We start from the raw sequence: 20,099 nt of genomic DNA, 5'->3' as shown, positions 1-20,099 counted from the left end.
GCCCAAAGGGACCATTAGATCATCTACTCTGACTTCCTGCATAACACAGGCCAGAGAACTGCACCCAGTTCCCCTCCACTGAGCTCAATAACTTGCATTGGACTAAAGCATCTTCCACCAAGGCACCATCAAGGGATGGAGAATCCACCACTTCCCTTGGGAGTTTGTGCCAAAGGGTAACTACCTTCACTGTTCAAATTTGCACCTGGTTTCTAATTTAAATGTGTCTGCCTTTAACTTCCAACTGCTGGATCTTAGTCTGTCTTTATCCGCTATTTTTTCCCTGCTGCCTCTGTGAATGTGTTTTTATACCTCAATCAAGTCACCCCTTGCTAGTCTTTTTAATCAGTGAAACAGACTAGCCCTGTCAGTCGCTCCTTGTGAGGCTTTTATTCTAGGAAGAGTTTTGTGTATTCGGATAATTTTTGCAGGTATTTTTTGCACTCTCTACAATTTTTCTGCACCCTTTACCAGAGCTGGAGAACGGTGGCCACACATGTATATGGATCTATTTTCTGTCGGCCAGAACTATATAAGCCACTCATGCAATAAAGGTTGTCACAGTGACAGGGATGTGCGAGAAAGGTCCCAAATCCTCTGCTGTGTCCTGCAGTTAGAATCCTGGTCTCAGGCCCAGAGCGGTGACAAACTGGAGGGAATTCAGAACAGTGGCACAGAAATCACTGGGCTTGGGCTGTTAGGACAGACTCAAAAGGCAAAACCTGCTCAGTTTGGAAAAGGGACAGGTAAGGGGCAGGGGAGCTGACATGAGAGGCAACGTGAACTGCATGAACACCAGGTACCAGAGAATGATTTCAGGTGATCCATGGGACAAGCGGGAGGGGGCGCTGAGACTAACAGGACGGAAAAAGCAAAGTGAGGCTGAGACATAATGAGCATGTTCTGTGCAGGAACAACCAAGCAACCCCTGGATACAAACCCAGCACTAAGGCAATGAGCATTTATTCATGGCTACAACAAAAGCAACAGAAAACCAGAACTTGGATGTCAACCCTGGGTTCCCCTCCCAGCATGATCTCTTCAAGGGGACCTGTACCCCAGGAATTGCCTGTGCACTTTGCAGAAAAAACCCTCTCAGTCAGATCAGTCCCTGGAAAACTTCTCATTGAACTTCTCCTTTAAGATCTGGAATTGCTCAGAGAACCAGTTCCTGTAAGACATGGGGAGGCAGAGGCAACATCAGCCAGTGGTATTAGGATCCTGCACTTCCTTCCCCCACACACATCTCCATAGATGCTCCTATGGGGATGACTGGGGGCTTTGCAAAGGGGCTGGCTGAGAAGCCCTGGGCTTTGTTGTTGTGAACAGTGCAAAGCTGCCCTGATTTCTGACACTACCATCTAGGGGCGGCTCATAGAACCAGCATCCCTCTGGGGACAGAGCCTGGTAGCTGCTGGGAAATCTCAGCAGCCACCTGGTCATTATAGTTAATTACACTGATTTTCACACAGGGCTAAGGAATGGGTGTTTCCTTTCTAGTGTAGCCGCCTCTCCTGGGAGCTGTGAGGATAATGAGGCCAGCTCAGTCCCAACTGTGAACTAAATCGTACTAGTTTATCCGCTGCACCTTTCAGCCAGCAGGATTTCACAGCACTTCCCATGGGATTGCTTCACATGATACATTATTCATATTTCACTAGCTATTGGGCTCCATAGTGCCACCAAGGGCTGCACAGACCCTGACCAAGATCAAGCTCCCATCCTGCCAGCACCGCACCGGTCCTGTCTTGAGATCAGGTGCTCCTGTTGTGCCAGGTGCTGCACACACAGAGTGAGCGCCAGTCCCTGCCTCAGCTCCAAGAGAGGGGATCTGTCCCAAGCGTGACCAACGCAGTGACATCTGTCTGACTCTGCAGAGAGCCTGAAGGGGATCTCACTGAGGAGGTAACTCTGATGCTCAGCAATGCTAATTTAAATGTCAACATCATTTACAATGTCATCTGTCCTGTGAGACCAGAGCAGGGGGTCATGGCACTGCACAATTGACTGGAGCTGACTGTGTGGGTGGGGCTGGGAAGAGGGTCTCCAGCAGCACCTTCCCTCCCCCAGTACAAACCCTGCCTGAAGCATCCCCAATGTGCCACTTCAGTCTCCCAGCCAATCCTGGAACAGGCCCCATCTCTGCTTAGCTCTAGGGGACAGTCTCAGTGTCACTGGTTTCTGCAGAAGCCCTGCCTCCCCACTGAGGCCCCAGTGACTCACCGGGCCTTTTCGCTGAACTCCCTGTGATGCAGTTCTTGGAAGGCGGCTTTGGTTTTATCTGCAATGCTCTCAGCAAAGGCCTGCAGCTTGTTCTGGAACTTCTCAAACTTTTGGGTCAGGGTTGGCTCTGTCGGTTCAACCTGAGCAGAGTCTGAAAGGGAGATGGAGAACAGCGACTGCCTACTGCCCAAACTCAACCCACCACACCCGTGCAATGTGCCAGGGCATGTGTTTATGTGCGTGCACATACAATGTTCCATGTGTGCATGTGTGCGCAATGTGCTGGAGAAGGAGGGGTGTTTGTGTGAGTGCATGTACAATGTGTGTGTGCATGTGCATGTGTGCATGTGCATGCAATGTGCCGGGGCATGCGTGCATGTACATGCTGTCAGAGTCAGACTCAGGACTCACAGTTTGTCAGACCACTCTGTTTATTAGCACAGCGCTCTGCTAATACACCCAGATAATGTGAGCACCATGCAAGACACAAACTATCTTATTTATACAGATGAAAGGGCAGGAGTTTAGACAAAGCGACAAAGAAAGCAACAGACAGGAAAAACCACCTGTGACACAGCATGCATATTCCACATCCTTACTAACGGGTATCGATCTAAGGCTAATACTTTTCCAATTGCCCTTAAATGGTGCAATTGTTTTATGCTAATGTCTGTGTTCCTGACACCTGGATTGCAACATTCCAACAATTTTGCTTAAAGGTGCAGACAACATTTTTTTAATTCATTCTTATTTTTACAATATAATTAATTCTACTTTCACAATGCTCAGCTCTGTGCCTGGGTCAGTACAGTGCCCAGCATGATGGGGCCCTGATCTCCTCATTCTGTGCCTTGGAGGTGTTTCTCCAGTCTCTGAAACATGCTTGTCACAGGGTGAACTCTCAGCCCTTTTCAGTTAGCTTCTCTGCTTCTGGTACGGGGCTCTGGAGCCCCTGCGAGACTTTATGTTACTTGAAATTAATGACCCTTGACCATCTTTAAATGCCAGACCAGGCATCGCACTCTCTTAGCCCTGCCCACCCCAGACTCTGCACAGACACTGGGGTGCTTGGAGCTGCGTTGCTGAGTAGCAGCCTGTGGAGCTTTTTGCCTTTGCCAGATGCTACTGTTTGGTTCTGGCAGCTCAGAGATGTAATTTGCTTCAGATGTGGAGCTGCTCCTATTTGTGGTTTTACCCACACACACACATACACACGGCACAGTGTGCATGCACACACAGAGTATACTGTACATCCACGCACACCCTGGCACATTGCACGCATGTGCACACACACCTGGCACACTGCAGGCACAAAATGCATGGCCCTGGTTTCAATGAGCCCAGCTGTTGCAGACAAGATCCCAGGCATCCCTGAGCCACGTTTATTTATAATCTCTACTGAGGTGTTGCTAGGGCAGCTGTTGGTCCCATGGTGGCGGGCGCTGCATGAACACGCAGCAAAGATCAGTCCTGCCCACCATGGGCGAGGCAGAGACAGGACAGACTGGTCTGACATGCTCTCTGCTCCCCTCTTGCCCTGGCCCACACCCTTCCCCGGCCTCTCCCTCCCCTCTCACATGCAGGATCTCCTCCCCCAGGCTCTGAAACCCCCGCTCCCCCAGCCCTGTTTCCCTGAGGAATCGGGGCTCTTACCTGCCAGGACCGTCAGAGCCACGAGGATCAGAGCGATGGACACTGCGGACCGCATGGTCACTGGGCTTGGCGAGTCCCTGTGCGGTGGGGCGGGGAGGGTGGATGTGACCTCGAGACTGGTCCCAAATGCACCGACCTATCCTGGGGAAGGGTCCCAGCCAGTGCCTCTGGCTAGGGGTTACACAGCCCTCGCTGAGACACCCACCCAACCCCACATGGACCCCACTGCCCCCCCATACTCCACTTCCTCCCCTGATCCTGCAATGCCCCCCCATGAACACCTCCTCCAGCGCCACATGGACCCCACTGCCTCCCCTCCCCACAGACCCCACTTCCTCCCCTGATCCGCTACAGTGCCCCCCCGTGGACACCCACACAGCGCCACATGGACCCCACTTCCTCCCCTGATCCTACAGTGCCTTCACACACAGGGACACCCCCCACCCCACATGGACCCCACTGCCTCGCCCCACACAGACCCCACTTCCTCCCCTGATCCTCCAGTGTCCCCCCACATGGACACCCCACATGGACCCAACTGCCTCCTCCTCACAGACCCCACTTCCTCCCCTGATCCTATAGTGCCCACACACACACAAGCCCCCACCCCACATGGACCCCACTGCCTTCCCTCTACACAGATCCCACTTCCTCCTCGATCCTACAGTGCCCACACACGCGGACACCCCCCCAACCCCACATGGACCCCACTGCCTCCCCTGATCCGCTATAGTGCCCCCCCACACGGACACCTCTCCACCCCACATGGATCCCTCTGCATCTCCACACACAGACCCCACTTCCTCACCTGATCCTGCAGTGCCCCCCCACATGGACACCCTCCCACCCCACATGGACCCAACTGCCTCCTCCCCACAGACCCCACTTCCTCCCCTGATCCTACAGTGCCCCCACACACAAGGACACCCCACCACCCCACGTGGACCCCACTGCCTCGCCCCACACAGACCCCACTTCCTCCTCGGATCCTGCAGTGCCCCCCCACATGGACACCCCCCTACCCTACATGGACCCAACTGCCTCCTCCCCACAGACTCCACTTCCTCCCCTGATCCTACAGTGCCCCCACACACACAACCCCCACCTCACATGGACCCCTCCCCCACCCCCATATGGACCCCACTGCCTTCCCTCTCCACAGACTCCACTTCCTCCCCTGATCCTACAGTGCCCCCACACACACAACCCCCACCTCACATGGACCCCTCCCCCAGCCCCATATGGACCCCACTGCCTTCCCTCTCCACAGACCCCACTTCCTCCCCTGATCCTACAGTGCCCACACACACAGACACCCCCTCCCTCCCAGACCCACATGGACCCGACTGCCTCGCCCCACACAGACCCCACTTCCTCCCCGATCCTACAGTGCCCCCACACACGGACACCTCCCCACCCCACATGGACTCCACTGCATCGCCCCACAGACCCCACTTACTCTCCTGATCCTACAGTGGTCCCCCTATAGGTGCTAGAACTAGGGGTGCTGCTGAAGTGGTTTCCATTATATCCAGTGTTTGCAGTTTCGTTCAATGTCACGCCCAGTAAAAGAATTGTTCCAGTACCCCTGATCCCCCCACACACACACACAGACACCCCTCCCACCTCACATGGAGCCCACTGCCTCCTCTCTACAGAGACCCCACTTCCACCACTCAGGGAGTTTCAGCCCCAAGCCTGCAATCTACTGAAATGTATCCCCCAGGCCCCTCTCCCTCTCCTCACCCCACCGAGCCACCTCCTCTCCACACCAGGTCCTCCAGACTCCCCTCCCAACCTCCCGCCTCTACACACTAGGTCCCCCATCTTGGCCAACGAGCCCCCATTCCCCTCTTTGCACGCCACCCCAGCCCCACTGAGCCCCAAACACCAGCCCAGCCCCACTCACTGCAGCTGGAATTAAGCAATCTCTGCAGCTGGGATGCAGCCTCCCGAGCTCCAGCTCCCTATAAACCATACTGCCTCCGTCATCCGCCCCCTCTGCCTGGTGGGGGGGAACCTCAGCCCTGCCGTCCCTCCCTCCCTGCCCTTCCAAGGCTCTTAATTATTAGTCTGTGCCATGGGGAAATGAAATCCCAGCTGAGGCGCAGCCTGCGGTGTGAAGAGCTGTTATTACAATTCAAGGGCCTTATGGCCATACCTAAGGACTCCCGAGACCAGGGGTGCCAGGCTCTGCACAAACAGCATGGGGGACAGGCCCTGCCAGGCAGCCACAGGGCGTGGGAAGGGGGTCGAACAGCCCAGCACAATGACCAAGGCACTCGAGGCAAATGGCACGTTTTGGTGGCTCGGCTTGGCTGGATTTAGTAGGAGGAGATCAACTAAATGAGAAGAAAAGGGAAGGGAGTAGGGGGCAAAGGCAGGGGAGGTGAAGGGCAAGAGGCAGGGAGCAGGGGCAGAGTGAAGCCAGGAAGGCGTGGGGGGGGGTCTCGGGGGGTGTGGTCTGGAGCAAACAGACAATGAGCATGGAGCAGGGAAGGGGCAGTGTGCCCCTCCAGCACCTTGTTTGTGGCACAGATCCAGCTACTCCCCCCCCAGGTGCAGCAGGGTGTGGGGGGGGGGTCACACCCAGTGTGTCAGCTGGGACTCTCTGTTATTATCCTCCAGAAGCACCCATTTAGCTGCGGGGGGGCTTACACTGGTGCCAGGTAGTGTGTCAGCACCCCCTCGGGCAGGGGCGGCTCTAGACATTTTGCCGCCCCACACACAGAGGGTCTGCTGGTCCCGCGGCTTCGGCAGGCCTCCCACAGGTGTGCCGTGGGACCAACAGACCCTCCACAGGCACACCTGCGGGAGGTCCACCGAAGCCGTGGGACCAGTGGACCCTCCGCAGGTTAGCCGCGGAAGGCACCCTGCCTGCCGCCCTAGCGGTGACTGGCAGAGCGCGCCCCCCCCGCACTGCGGCTTGCCACCCCAGGCACATGCTTGGAGCGCTGGTGCCTGGAGCCGCCCCTGCCCTCAGGATCGCCAGCCCCCCAAGGCCAATCGCATGCACCAGACCCCGAGGAAACAGGAGCTCAGCTGAAAAGCCATGAAGCTGTAAACCCAGTATCTTGCGCTCCCCCAGGCAGCGTCTCTGCTCTGATACTAGGGCTGTAAGCTCCATGGGGCAGCGACTAGCTCTTTGCTCTGTCTGTGCAGCACCTAACGCAATGGGGTACTAGGGGCCCTGTGCTCTGTGGTAATAACAGTAATGATAATATGGTGCAGCACCAGCCTCATCCTGGTGGGGGGAGCGGGGCTGAGATGGGCCAGACAAAACGGGGAGCTCTGCCCGTCCTTGCCATGAGGACCCCATCCCTCTCCATGGCCCTGCCCCCTGCCGGCTCAGAGGCCAGGGTGCTGGCTGCTCACAACCAGTAAGAGCTGCCCAGGCAGAGGAACCAGGCTTCGGGAGCAGCGACTGCAGTGGGAGGGGCCCAGGAACCTGGGCCAGAACGGGTCAGTCTGGGCCTCTGTGGGGAGCGCAGACCCTCCTGCCCTGGACAGTGCACCCTGATGGGTGGGGACACAGGCTGGGGGCTGCTCTCAGGCACCCCAGCCCACCACTCAGGCTCACTTCTCTGCTGCTGCTGGAACTGAGCGCCAAGTCAGCAGCCCCTGCTCTTACTGCTCTCCCTTCAGAGCTGGGTGGCTGGAGAGCAGCAGCTGCTATGGTCAAGGGAGGTGGGGGCTAAGGCAAATTTTGGGTGGCTGTAGCCTCCACTAGTCCCCCCTCCCCCAGCGCTGCCTCCTGCTTTGCCCTCTGGTGTCTGAGCCTGTTGTGGTAGCATGTTCCAGTTTTTCTCCAAAGCCAAGGGGCCAGAAATGTACTGGATTTGTTTAAATTAAAGCCAAGAGTCTCCCATACATCACAGGACTCCAGGAGCTGGAGATGTAAGAAAACACACCAAATGTTGCAAGCTCAGGAGTCATTTCAGTTCAGCTTCATCCATATTTTTATCACCTTAAACAAACCTACTGTAAACCACAGCTTCAGTGAAACTTATGCCACTTCTGTCGAGCAAGACGGACACAGACAGATGGACACGGGGGGGGGGGGGGCGCGCGGGGAGGTTAAAGAAAGTCAGTCAGGACAGGAAAAGTGAAAGGATGGAGGAGGGATAGCTCAGTGCTTTGAGCATTGGCCTGCTAAACCCAGGCTTGTGAGTTCAATCCTTGAGGGACCACTTAGGAATTTGGGGCAAAAATCTGTCTGGGAATTGGTCCTGCTTTGAGCAGGAGTTTGACTAGATACCTCCTGAGGTCCCTTCCCACCCTGATGTTCTATGATTCTAAAAAGTGCAGGGGAAGGGAGAGAAAGGGGCTGGGATGGTCCCCTAGAGTCTATTCTGGGGCAGGGGGCTCATCCCGTACAATCCACGCATGCCCTGGGGTGGGGGCTGTTGTTAATGCTGACAGTCGATGCCCACATGCAGGGACATCCCCTCTAGTCTACCCACCCTCAGGGACAGAGGGCCAGGCTGTGACTGACCCAGCCGGCCCCACCTGCAGATGCTGTCTCTGATCCAAGGTCTGTGGACTTCAAGGCTTCCTGGAACCTTTGAGGAAAGACCTATTCGGCCAGAGTTGCGCTAAGAGCATCTAGTGCCTGCCAGGAGCTGTATGAACTGAGCCAGGGTCCTGCTGCTTTGGTGTGGGCAACCTGGTTTAGGAGTGGAGGTGGTTGGTTGGAGGCGCTGCTGGAAAACTCCATTGTCAGGAGCCTCCTACCTGTCCATAGGGTGGCCCAGCAAAGCTGGAGTGATGGGTCTCCTGACACTTCCCACAGGCAAGTGATTCCCTGCGCTGACAGCCCTTCCCCCAGGAGAGGATCCCCCCTAGCTCACAGACCCCACCCCCTGGGCTCCCAGCCCTTCCCCCCAGGAGAGGATCCCCCCAGCTCACAGACACACACACCCAGATTTGGGGTTCCCAGCCCCTCCCCAGGCAAGTGATTCCCTGCGCTCACAGACCTCCCCCGTCCCCAGATCTGGGGCTCCCAGTCCTTCCCCCAGGAGAGGATCTCCCCAGCTCACAGACCCCGCCCCCCATCCCAGCTCTAGGGCTCCCAGCCTTCCCCCAGGAGGATATTTCCCAGCTCACAGAGCCCTAGCCCTCCTCCCTGGGTGCCGACCCTCCAGGAATTGTCCTGGAGGCTCCAGGAATTAAAGCTTAATCTTTAATTAAAGATTGTGTCATGAGGAAATCCGCAGGGATTTGTCCAACCAAAACTGGCAACCCTAGGACCACCCCTCACTCCCGTTTCCCGAATCTCTCCCCAGCCAGTGTTAGGACTTGTTTCCCAACAGCCTTTCCCTAAGGAATCTCTTTTTTGTCTCCTCTGCAGCTGCCTCCCCCTCCCCCTTCCTCCTCCCTCAGGCATTTGCACTGTTCAGACCCTCGGCAGGAGGGCAAATTCCTGTGACCAGGGAAAGGAAGTGCACCCCATGCTGAGTCCTTCCCCCACTGGCCAGTTCCCCACCCCAGGGGATGCCAGCTCCATCGCTGTCTCTGCCTAACTCCACTGGGGTGGGCGCCCCAGGCTGACGGCAGCACAAAGGGGTCCCTGTGGGGCCTGGCTGGGAAGAGCTCTGCTAGAGCTGGGGGTTATCTGCGTTCACTGCTCTGAAGCTCAGTTCATCCCCCTGCAGTCTCACACCCTCTTCTCCAGGCTGCTTGAGCTCTGCCCGCTAGTAACCCCTCCTGGCAAAGTCTGTATGGCCAGCTCCTTATTTTCGTATAAGCAGCCCACATTGGGAAAGGCTTTGTTTTTGCTGAGAAACCCAATTCCGTCCTCCCCTCCCTAGTGTTTTCTTTTTTCAGCTTGAGGTTTCGGATTGTGAAAGCTCAGGTCGTGGCTGAGTCATTCACAAGCCAAACCCCAGTGCTGGTTGCAAAACAAAGTCAGATGGCACCAGCACTTTCCAAAGGCTCGGCCTAGAAATGCCCCAGATGGGCCCCAGCACCTGGTGTTCCTAAGACAAACCCACAGCCCTGGACTGCAGCAGAGGCTAGGTGCTCATGTAACACACACACCTCCTGGGTGTGGCGTTGTGTCCCATCTAGTGGCACTTAGACCACTGAGGGCTTGGCTACACTCACACTTTACAGCGCTGCAACTTTCGCGCTCAGGGGTGTGAAAAAACACCCCCCTGAGCGCTGCAAGATGCACCGCTGTAAAGCCTCAGTGTAATCAGGGTGGGAGCGCGGCTCCCAGCGCTGCACGCTACACCCGTAAAGGATGTGGTTTCCGTGCAGCGCTGGGAGAGCTCTCTCCCAGCGCTGCCGCTCTGACCACACTCACACTCCCGCAGCGCTGCCGTGGCAGCGCTTTGAAATGCCAAGTGTAGCCATACCCTGAGTTAGGGTGAGGGTTAGAGAGATAAAATGAGTCTACTCTACAACCTTAGCTAACAGCCAGGTGGATTTTAGCTCAACAGGCGCCAACAATTTTTCAAGGCTTATTTTGTATTTGTACATTAAATAATACAAAAAAAATCATATTTAATATTATATAATATATGAATCCATAAGATTTAAAAGGTAATTCTACATGTAAAGGTTATTAATTAAATTATTTGGCAATTACTTTTTCATCTTACCATGTGAATTTGCTCTTTTTTACCTATCTGTAAGAAAAATTAAGGAGTTTTTACAAAATAAATATCACAAACAGTTTTCATCTTATTTATTTTAAAAAAGTAAAACATTGTTGAACTGCTGGTCCAAATATATTTATTATTCTTACTTTAACATAGATAGCCAGTTATGGTTAATTAAAAATATTCTTTGTTTTGTTACTTGTATCTGGATTTCAATAAACAAACAAACAAAAATGAAAAAAGTTAATCACAAGATAATCATACATGCACATCAGCAATTAATGGAAAATAGGTATCATTAATTCACATGGTTTTTCTAATAAAGTTAGTGTGATTTTTGGCACGGCATTTCTTCAGCCAATTTTTCATAGTTGGGAGAGTAGGATGATATTCCCATTCGTAAGCCATCGTCAAGATGGGCCTCTGTAAGCCAAGATCTGTATTATGTTTTTATGATGTTCATTGTTGAAAACAGAACTTCGCACAGATAAGTGGAACCAAATAAGATTTTATTTTGTATGCTACATTTTTTAAGGCGAGAAACTTCTTCTGGTAAACCAGATTCCAAAAGTTTTCATCTGTTGCGTAGGATTTTAGAACAATATAAATTTGAAGCTCCAAAATGTCCAGTTCTGCGTCTTCTGTTCTTACTTGAATGAGATTTGCAATTGATGTAGCCATTTCTGTTACCTCTGTTTGGCAAGTAAAAGGATTCACAAGAAAGGCAACGACAAGCTCAATGATTGTGAACTGCTGAAATCTCTTTTCAAATTGTTCCAGACGTGTTTGAATGTGAATAACAACTGGTGAAGGGTTAAAATCACTGTCCCGTACCATTTTCTTCATGCTTAGGAAATGTATGAGAGACTTCGTCTTCATATGTGACATCTACAAGATCAGTTTTGCTTTGAATGATTTTACAGAACCTATCATTTAAGCCACATGTTTATCTTTTCCCTGGAGCTCAAGATTTAAAATGTTCAATTTGTCAGTGATGTCGGCAAGAAAAGCCAAGTCCATTAACCAGCTGGAGCCTTGTAGTTGCTCGAAGTTCTGATTTGTGGACTTCAGAAATTCTTTGATCTCTTCAATTAGGCTTAAAAAACATGCAAGAACTTTACCTTTGTTCAGCCATCATACTTCTGTGTGCAAGATAAGATCAGATTGTTTATCATCAATGTCTTCCAACAAGGCCTTAAAAAGTCAGTGTTGCAAAGGTTTCGCTTGAATAGAGTTAATTATTTTAATAACAACATTCATGACGTGTTGAAAAGAAAGATCTTTGACACACAAAGCTTCTTGGTGGGTAATGCAATGATAAGACATAAAGTTCAAAAATGATTCATTCTTCTTGCAGAGTTGCCCATCGTTGCTGGTGCCCCATCAGTGGTGATCACAGACAGTTTGTGTAGTGGCATACTAATTGATGTTGTGTATGATTTGAATAAATTATAGATGTCCTCACCCTTTGTTGGCCCTTTCATAGGTAATACTTTTAGTAACTCTTCTTGTACGGTGAAGTCACTAAATACCATCCTCACCATAATTGCCAACTGCGCTGTATCCGATATATCTGTCGACTCATCGAACTGCAGTGAAAGCCAGTCACAGATTTCCAAGTCATCCGTTAGCTGAGTTTTCATGTCACTTGAAATTGCATGTATCCTCCTCGTAACTGTGTTGTCTGATACCTGCAAGTCTTGTATTGCCGACAAAATCTCATGCTTATTAGGAAATTCTTGAAACAGGCAACCAGCACCAATCAAAAATGCTTCTCAATTCACCATCTTGAAAGGGTTCTTTCTTCTTTGAGAGCAAATGAGTAATTGTAAAGGAAACAATAGCAGCACTTTTAGACTTTACCTCTTATCTAGTGAAAGCAGCTTGCTGGGCAGATAGAAGAAAATTAATCAATTCAAATCAAACCTTTCTCAGCTCAGATTTAAGCGGATGGCTAATGTGAGAAGAGCTGCGATTAGTTTGGAAATGGCATTCGACATTATGTTTTTTCGGCACTGCAACACCACCACCGCACAATAAGCAAACACATTTCCCTTTATTTTCAATAAAACAATAGGATTCTTCCCACTCTGTGTTGAAATAATATGCATGTTGTCTTTTATTTGAACCACTCATTTTGGGACAAAATGTTAAAAAAACAATATATCGCAAAGCACGAGAAAACAGCAGTATCAGTGCAGTGGAAGAATCCTCACATACAGGGCTGGCTCCAGGCACCAGCGGAGCAAGCATGTGCCTGGGGTGGCATTCCATCCATTCTTGGGGTGGCAGAGTCTGAGCAGGTAGTTTTTTTGGTTGGGTTTTTTTGGCAGTTCTGGGCAGCACAGAGAGAAGCCAGAGAGAAGTTGCAGCCCCATGCTTGCCAGGGACCAAGAACACCGGCGCCCACAGCCTGCAGCCCCAGAGTTCTCTGTCCTTGGCAGGCACAGGACTGCAGCTTCTCTCCCCTGCTGGGCACTTGGTGGGTACACATAAATGCCCCAGCGGGCGCCATGGCACCCACGAGCACCGCATTGGGGACCACTGCTGTAGAGGCTCATGCACTGAGGTCCCAGGTTTGATCCTGCCCACTGATGACCAGGGTCTGTCAGCATTACACTCACAGAGCCCGAGACAGGACCATTCTATCCAGCCTAAAACAGGCCACATTCTTTCACCCAGTTCCCCCTGCACTGAGCCCAGTACGGTGCATCACTTCCAGACAGTGGCAGCAGATGTCCCAGGCCCGGCATGTCTGATTATTAGTGGACATGGAACCTGGGTATAGTTTAAGTTGAACCGGCTTTATTTACCCACCAACACCTATTCCTGGAATGATGGTAAACAAACAATACGTCGGGAAAGCCTTTCTCCCAGGAATCACCACTAGTTCCCCTGGCACCACTCTTCCTTGCACAGCTCCCTGGCTCCCAAAGCTGCCTCTAGGCAGAACTTTGCATAGTCCCAAACTAACAGCCACACGGCATAGCTTCCCAAGAGCCAAAACTTGCTCCGACCTTAAGCACTTGGAAGCATGTGTGCGTGACAGCGGCCCCTGGCGATGCCTCTGCCTTAGCAATATCAGCCACTGTGAATTACTGTTTGTGAGGTGGCTTTGCAGCTGCTGAGAACAGGGGAAGATAAAATAGCCTGTGCCCAGCTCCCTGCCCCACTGTGTGGTTGCTCACACCAGAAAAAGGAAGTGCATCCACTTTTCACTAGTGTGAACTAAGGCCTATGCTGCCTAGCTAGCCCCTGGCCTGAAGGTAAACATACGGCATCCTTGTGGGTTTACTGACACAGACTGGCACGGCTACCCCTCGAAAACCTGTTCTGAAGGTGTCACTTCTGTCCAGTCTTCTCCGCCAGGGCACAGTAAGTCAGACCAGCAGCAATTGCCAGTGGTGTGAGTGACTGTGGATGGTGCAGGGCAATGGCAAATTATGCCCGAGGGAGGGCATGGGCAGGGGGGAGGGCAGGAAAGGTAGGGGTGGAGTTGTACCCTACTCCATTGAGCAGGCTGCTGTCTGCATGGAGCCACAGCCTATGATGGGGGTTGGGCGGTCACGCCAGCATCAACAGAGACATTTCGCCCCCACTTGTATGTGGAGCCCAGAAATGAGAGGGTCTGTTTACAGAGGCACCCTCTCCTCCAGCACTGAGATGAAGCCTAGGGCATGGGGGTTGTTTATCCAGGGTCGCCTCTTGGGGCACTAAAATTCAGCTGCCTCTGGGGTGGGGCATTGAGGGGATCTTTATACAGGGGCCCCTTGCCCTGAGCTGAGTTGCAGCTGCCTGTGGGGCAGGACAGGTCATATGGGGCTGTTTATACAGGGTCCCCATGCCCTGAGCTGAGCTGCCAACACCAGCCCTTTGGGAGACAATGTGAACTTAACCCCAGCTGAAATGTAAAAGGCACTTGGCACCCCATTGGCTCATATTTGCATCTCAAATGACATGAGTTTAGCTGGAATAACAAGGCTAATAAAGAGGCCGCTGCTGTCTGGGAAAGTGTGGGCTGAAATGCTGAGGCAGGAGCGGAACTTTGTTTTGCCTGAGGAAGTTTCCTGGTGCTTAGAAAAGTTGTGGTTGTGATGAAGCCAATATAAATGTGTGTTGAACAGTCACAGCTTGGCTTGAGAGGCCCAGAGACAGCTGTGTTCTAGGGCACAGCGTGGGATGTTTATAACCTATATGTGCTCGTTCTCTGGGCCTCTGGCTTCACAAAAACAGCTTGTTTGTTTGCTATTATGGTGAAGGGAGAAGGAACCTTTTTAACTTCCACCTGACACCCCAAAGAAACCATCCATGAAGCAGATACACTTGCTGCGGTGGGGATACTGGGGGGGGGCGGGGGGAGAGGGCGTGTTCTCCAGTGGGGCTGGAGGAGAGCTGAGGAAGTCCTTTGAAACACAATGGGCCAAATTTCCTGCTGATGTAACTCCCCCAGAGCCAATGATGAGAGACCTTACCCAACACACTTGGTTGTGGGTATTTAGGGAGGGATCGGGGTGGGGCTGGTTAGCAGCATTTCCCACTGAAGGTGCTGGAAGATAAGCATCTGGGGCAAGTCAGAACCCAGAGGGCCCCAAGCTAAGGGCCGTGTCTGTGTATGGGTGGTTGGGCGCATCTGTTGGGATCCCGCACACAGCTGAGGGGTCAAGTATCAGACGGGTAGCTGTGTTAGTCTGGATCTGTAAAAGCAGCAGAGAATCCTGTGGCACCTTAAAGACTAACAGACGTTTTGGAGCATGAGCTTTCGTGGGTGAATACCCACTTCGTCAGATGCTGAGGGGGGGATTCAGGGGAAAGCAGCAATGAGTGTTCGCAGGTAGGCTGGGGGTTTGGTCACACCCTGCTGCGGCACCAGTATCTGCTGAACTCATCAGATTAGCTGAACCAATACCATGTTTACAGCGAATTCATAGATTCTGAGGCCAGACGGGACCATTCTGCTCATCTAGTCTGACCGCTTGCATAGCACACGCCACTGACCTGTCCCACAGTGATTCCCGGAGCAGAGCTATTAGAAAAACATCTTGGTTTAAAAATTGCCAGTGACAGAGAATCCAGCATGACCCTTGGTAAATTGGTCCAATGGTTTATTACTGTTGGCAGTAAAAATTTGCACCTTATTTCCAGTCTGAAGTTATCGAGCTTCAAATTCCAGCCACTGGAGCGTGTGAGACCTGAGGAGCCCATTAGTACAGACCAGGGTCAAGTCACCCCTTAACCTTCTGTTTGTTACGCTAAATAGCTTGAGCTCTCTGAGTCTGTCACTACAAGGCAGGTTTGCTAATTCTTTAATCACTCTCATGGCGCTTCTCTGGACTGAACCCTCCCCAGCTTATCAGTATCCTTCCTGCACTATGGGCCCCAGAACTGCACACAGGATTCCAGCAGCGATCATACCTGTGCCAAATACAGAGGTAAACACTCCTGCTGCCATGCTCCCATCCATATGCCAGCCTAGACAGTGGATCGCAGCAAGGGGGCCATATTGGTCAATGCTGAATGGAGCAATGCAATATGGGGTGGCAATGGGAGGACTTCTTGCACCTGTGACCCATGGAACGATGCCAGTTGGCCAGGATCTGGCCCCACTGACTTCAATGGAGCTACGGCTGATTGACAGCAGCTGGGGATCTGAATGTGTGTGTCACATAAATTTAGGTCATAAAGCAGAAAAGGCCCCTCGTACCTTGTGCCTAAAGCAGGAATTTATTTAGTTTCAGGTGGAAGCATTGGTAAACACAGGAGATCAAACAGCAGGGATGGGATAGGGGCATCACGTTCAGCTGTGGTTAGAGAGGGGAGAATGGGATGGGCAGAGGTTATCCCCTCTCATTTCTCCAGGGCGTGCATAAAAGCAGCTCAGTCCCAAGTGTGAGTGCAGGGTCAGAGTGGCAATGGCTGTGCACTGGGGTTCATGCATGGGGCAAGGAAGAACTGGGCCCCTGCGGGAGGTCTGGAGCAGGCTTAGCAAGTGAAGTGACTCATGCCTGTTCGCTGCAGGAGTCACAGATCTCCGTGGCTAGCTTGGTGTCAGTGGGCAGGGCTGTACTGTGGTGGCCTGGGAATGCACGCCCCTGAATTGCCACGGCTCTGGGCTGTCGGGGGGCCACAGTGTGGGGTTAGCAGGGGCTGTTACAGCTGGAGTTTCCCTTGCAGCTTCTCCACCAGGGTCTGTAACTGGGCACGGACGTCCTGCAGGAAGGGTGCAAACCACTGGCGGACTTGCTCAGCAGCCTGGTCTAGGGAGCTCCGCATCTCCTCAGCCTTCTCCTGCAGGTGCCCATGCAGCTCCTGGGCCCGGATGCCCAGGCTATCACGCACCTTCTGGCTCTGCTCACCCATGGCCTGGCTCAGGGCTTCCAGACGCTGCTGTCCCTTGTCACGGATGCTGTCGATTAGAGGCTGCAGGCCCTGGCGCACAGCATCCACCCGATGGCCAGTGTGGGCCTGCACCTCGTCGGCATAGGTGGCCATCTTGTGGCGCAGCTCCTCAGCATCTTTGCCCAGGCGCTTGCGCAGCTTGCGCAGGTACATGCCAACTCGGGCCCGCACCTCCTCCAGGTTCTGGTCGAACATCAAGCGCACGTCACCCGTGTACTGCACCAACCGGCCCTTGGCCTCCTCCATGTCAGCCCGCAGCTTCCCTGTCAGCGCCGCCACCTCGCTGCCCAGGCGCTGCTGAGCCTCCTGGGCATAGGGGCCGAGCTGGGCCCGCAGCTGTTCTCTGTACACCTCCACTTCAGCCATGGTGTCGGTGATCAGCCCGCTGGGGAGGGACCGGGGAGTCAGAGCTGGGGTGTCTTGGCTTGCACCATCCCCCACCCTGGCCATGGTATCTGTGATGAGCCCATGCAGGGCTATGGTGACACTCATCCAAACCCCGCTATCCATCAGGGCACTGAGGACTCCCCAAAGATCCCCACATCACCCCCTCTGTGCCCCAGGTTGTGGCCCTTGACTCGGCATCCCCCTCATATGCTGTTCTAAGAATGCTCCCAACCCGCCATTATGGCAAAGTGGCAGCAACACCCACAGGCATGGTGTGCACCAGCCAAACACGGTGCTTCTCAGCACAGCCTGGCACCCAGCACTTAGCCAAAACCCAGCACTGTTTCCAGCAGAAATGTCATCCTCTCCAGGGGGCACAGGCCCCTGCTGCTTTGTGTCCTCGCCCCACCCATCTGAATCTGAGCCGCAGGGTCACTCACTCCAGTTCCTTGCTGAGCTGGGAGCTCTTGATCTGGGCGGTCACATTGTCTGCGGCGTGTCCCACCTTGGAAAGATAGTTCCAGAAGACGGTCACGGCCTCTTCCCACTTAGTCTTGGGTTCATCCTGGACGATTGGGTTGGCCTGGCAGCCTGGAGGGGCAGAGTTTGCAGGTAAAGAGTCAGGTCTGACCTTCTGTGTAACCCAGGCCATTACAGCCCTGGAGCCACACAGGGGGGGTCAGACCCGGTGTCCATGTAACCCAGCCCCTTATCCCTGCCAGCCCTGCTCAGACTGACTGAGATCAGGGGCCTCGTCGTGCCGGGCGCCGCCCAGACCCCTCGCCAAGATCGGGGACCTTGTCATGCCGGGCACCGCCCAGACCCTGGCCACGATCGGGGGCCCTGTTGCACCAGGCGCCACCCAGACCCCCTACCAAGATCGGGGGCCCCGTCGTGCTGGGTGCCGCCCAGACTCCCCTGCCAAGATCGGGGGCCCTGTCGTGCTGGGCGCTGCCCAGACCTCCCTGCCAAGATCGGGGCCCTATCCTGCCGGGTGCCGCCCAGACCCCCCGCCGAGTTCGGGGGCCCCGTCGTGCCAGGCGCCGCTCAGACACCCCACTGAGATCAGGGGCCTCGTCGTGCCGGGCGCCGCCCAGACCCCCACAGGGATCAGGGGGCCCGTCGTGCCGGGCGCTGCAGATCCTGGCAGGCATCGGGGGCCTCATTGTGCCAGGCACTGTACAAAACATACAGTAGGAGACAGTCCCTCCCCGAAAGGGGTCACCAGTCGAGAGAGACCAGACAAGCTGTGTGAGGCACAGAGCCATGGAAGGGTTGCGGCTGTGTCCTCACACCAAGAGGTGGTGTTTTTACAGTGCAATAACTAGCACACAATAGGAATCACCAGCCTGCTGGACTCTCCTGTTGGAGACAAGGCACCGGACTGTTTACCGGGAGGTAGCTAGGCAGGTCAGCGCTGCACCCTGCTGCTGGTTGATCTCATGGTAAAATTACAGGCTTGGCTTGGCCTTTACTGCCTGGTGGTAACAGTTGATAGCAACAGTTAACATGGGTCAGGTCTCCCACTGGGAAACACACCTGCTTTTGACAATGAAGACAAAGCCTAAGTGACTCACCCAGGGTCATGGGCAAGTCAGTAGCAGAGTTAGGGTTAGAACCCAGGACTCCTGGCTCCCAGCACTAATCCAGCAGGCCCCACTCCCCTCCCAGTGCTGGGGAAAGAAAGCAGCAGTCCCCAGGCAGGACCCCTACCCACTGGGTCACACTGCTGATTTACACCATGGTGCATGAAAAGGGAACCAGTCCCCATGACCCCAATGGGGTTACTCCTGATCGACACCCAAAGGGAAGTTTCCAGCCCTGCCCTGGTGGGGAGATGAACTGAACGAGCCATTTACCTGTCAGCAGGGTTGCCCCCAGCAGCACAATCCAAACCTTCATGGCTGCAGCTTTGCCTGCAGGGAGAGAAGGAAGGGGCTGGGGTGAATGACGGCAGGAAGGGTGGGACCTAACACCCCTCATGAGTCCCCCACAGCACAGCATGTAGGAAGCCAGGTCCATCTGCAAGGCCATCCACCCCATCCCAGGGAAAGGCCTTGCCCCTGTGGGCTACATCCACTCTACCCCTAATCCTGTCCCTCAGCCCTCACCTCTGGGCTGCCCCTCATCCATCCTCCCACTCCTCTGGGCTCAACCTTGCCTGCCCCAAAGCCTGTACCTTTCCAGCCTCCTTGAGGCTGCAACCCCCAGCCCCTCTCACCGCTACCACTGCCCCCACCCTTCTCCTCTGGGCTGCACCCCACCTACTCCTCACCCTTCTCCTCTGGGGTGCACCACCCTGCCCCTCATCCTTCTCCTCTGGGCTGCACCACCCTATTACTCCTTCGGGTGTATCTCCATTGCCCCCTGCCCTCACCTCTGCAAGCTCCTAGTCCTGGGCTCTAAAGTGCCACCAGCCCCACTCACTGCCTTAAATACCCACGGGGTGGGGGGAGGACAGAGCCAGCACAAACTCACCAATGCAGCTGGAGGGGGCAAAGGTTACTCCCTCCCCCCCACACACACCCTGCATGGGGCCTGGATAGCTTCCCCTTTGGAGAAAGTGTTAACCCTCCACTTGCTGGGGAGGAGGAGGGAGACAGACCGACAGACAGACACAATCTCTTCCCTTCGCCCTGCGCAGTCTGCCCCATCCCACCGGGTCTAGGACTCTTATCTTCCCCGGGGAGCGGACCCCCCCCACTGGGAGGGGGGCAGGAGGGAGAGGAGAGAGGGCCCTCCCACTCTCAGGGACAGACATCGAGGACACTAGCCTGCATCAGCATTTTTGTCCTGTTTGCAAAGGAGAATACAAAGTGTCCAAGTGGCACAGGC

The 20,099-nt window shown here is 53.9% G+C and overlaps 2 protein-coding genes across 4 annotated transcripts; both read right to left on the bottom strand.

The window, feature by feature from the left end:
* Positions 1–947: 947 nt before the first annotated feature.
* On the bottom strand, positions 948–5,879 carry APOC1 (apolipoprotein C1). Of its 3 annotated transcripts, none has more exons than XM_032770514.2 (4): positions 5,786–5,879; positions 3,877–3,953; positions 2,224–2,374; positions 948–1,171 (listed from the first exon to the last, which is right to left on the bottom strand). In XM_032770514.2, the coding sequence occupies exons 2-4, from the start codon at positions 3,929–3,931 to the stop codon at positions 1,105–1,107; spliced, it is 273 nt and encodes a 90-aa protein (XP_032626405.1). In that variant the 5' UTR covers positions 3,932–3,953; positions 5,786–5,879; the 3' UTR covers positions 948–1,104. The 3 variants fall into 3 exon arrangements, with proteins under 3 accessions (XP_032626405.1, XP_032626407.1, XP_032626408.1); XM_032770516.2 differs by having other exon boundaries at positions 3,877–4,047; positions 5,786–5,877; XM_032770517.2 differs by having other exon boundaries at positions 3,877–4,017; positions 5,786–5,827.
* Positions 5,880–16,179: 10,300 nt separating this feature from the next.
* Positions 16,180–19,194, bottom strand: APOE (apolipoprotein E). The gene is made up of 3 exons (XM_032770527.2): positions 19,124–19,194; positions 17,705–17,855; positions 16,180–17,262 (listed from the first exon to the last, which is right to left on the bottom strand). The coding sequence occupies exons 1-3, from the start codon at positions 19,164–19,166 to the stop codon at positions 16,629–16,631; spliced, it is 828 nt and encodes a 275-aa protein (XP_032626418.1). The 5' UTR covers positions 19,167–19,194; the 3' UTR covers positions 16,180–16,628.
* Positions 19,195–20,099: the final 905 nt, after the last annotated feature.

This window comes from Chelonoidis abingdonii, chromosome 11, assembly GCF_003597395.2.
Source record: "Chelonoidis abingdonii isolate Lonesome George chromosome 11, CheloAbing_2.0, whole genome shotgun sequence".
In the NCBI taxonomy this organism is placed as follows: Eukaryota; Metazoa; Chordata; order Testudines; family Testudinidae; genus Chelonoidis; species Chelonoidis abingdonii.
Note: the sequence above shows the minus strand (reverse complement) of the source record. Positions and strands in the feature narration are given on the sequence as shown.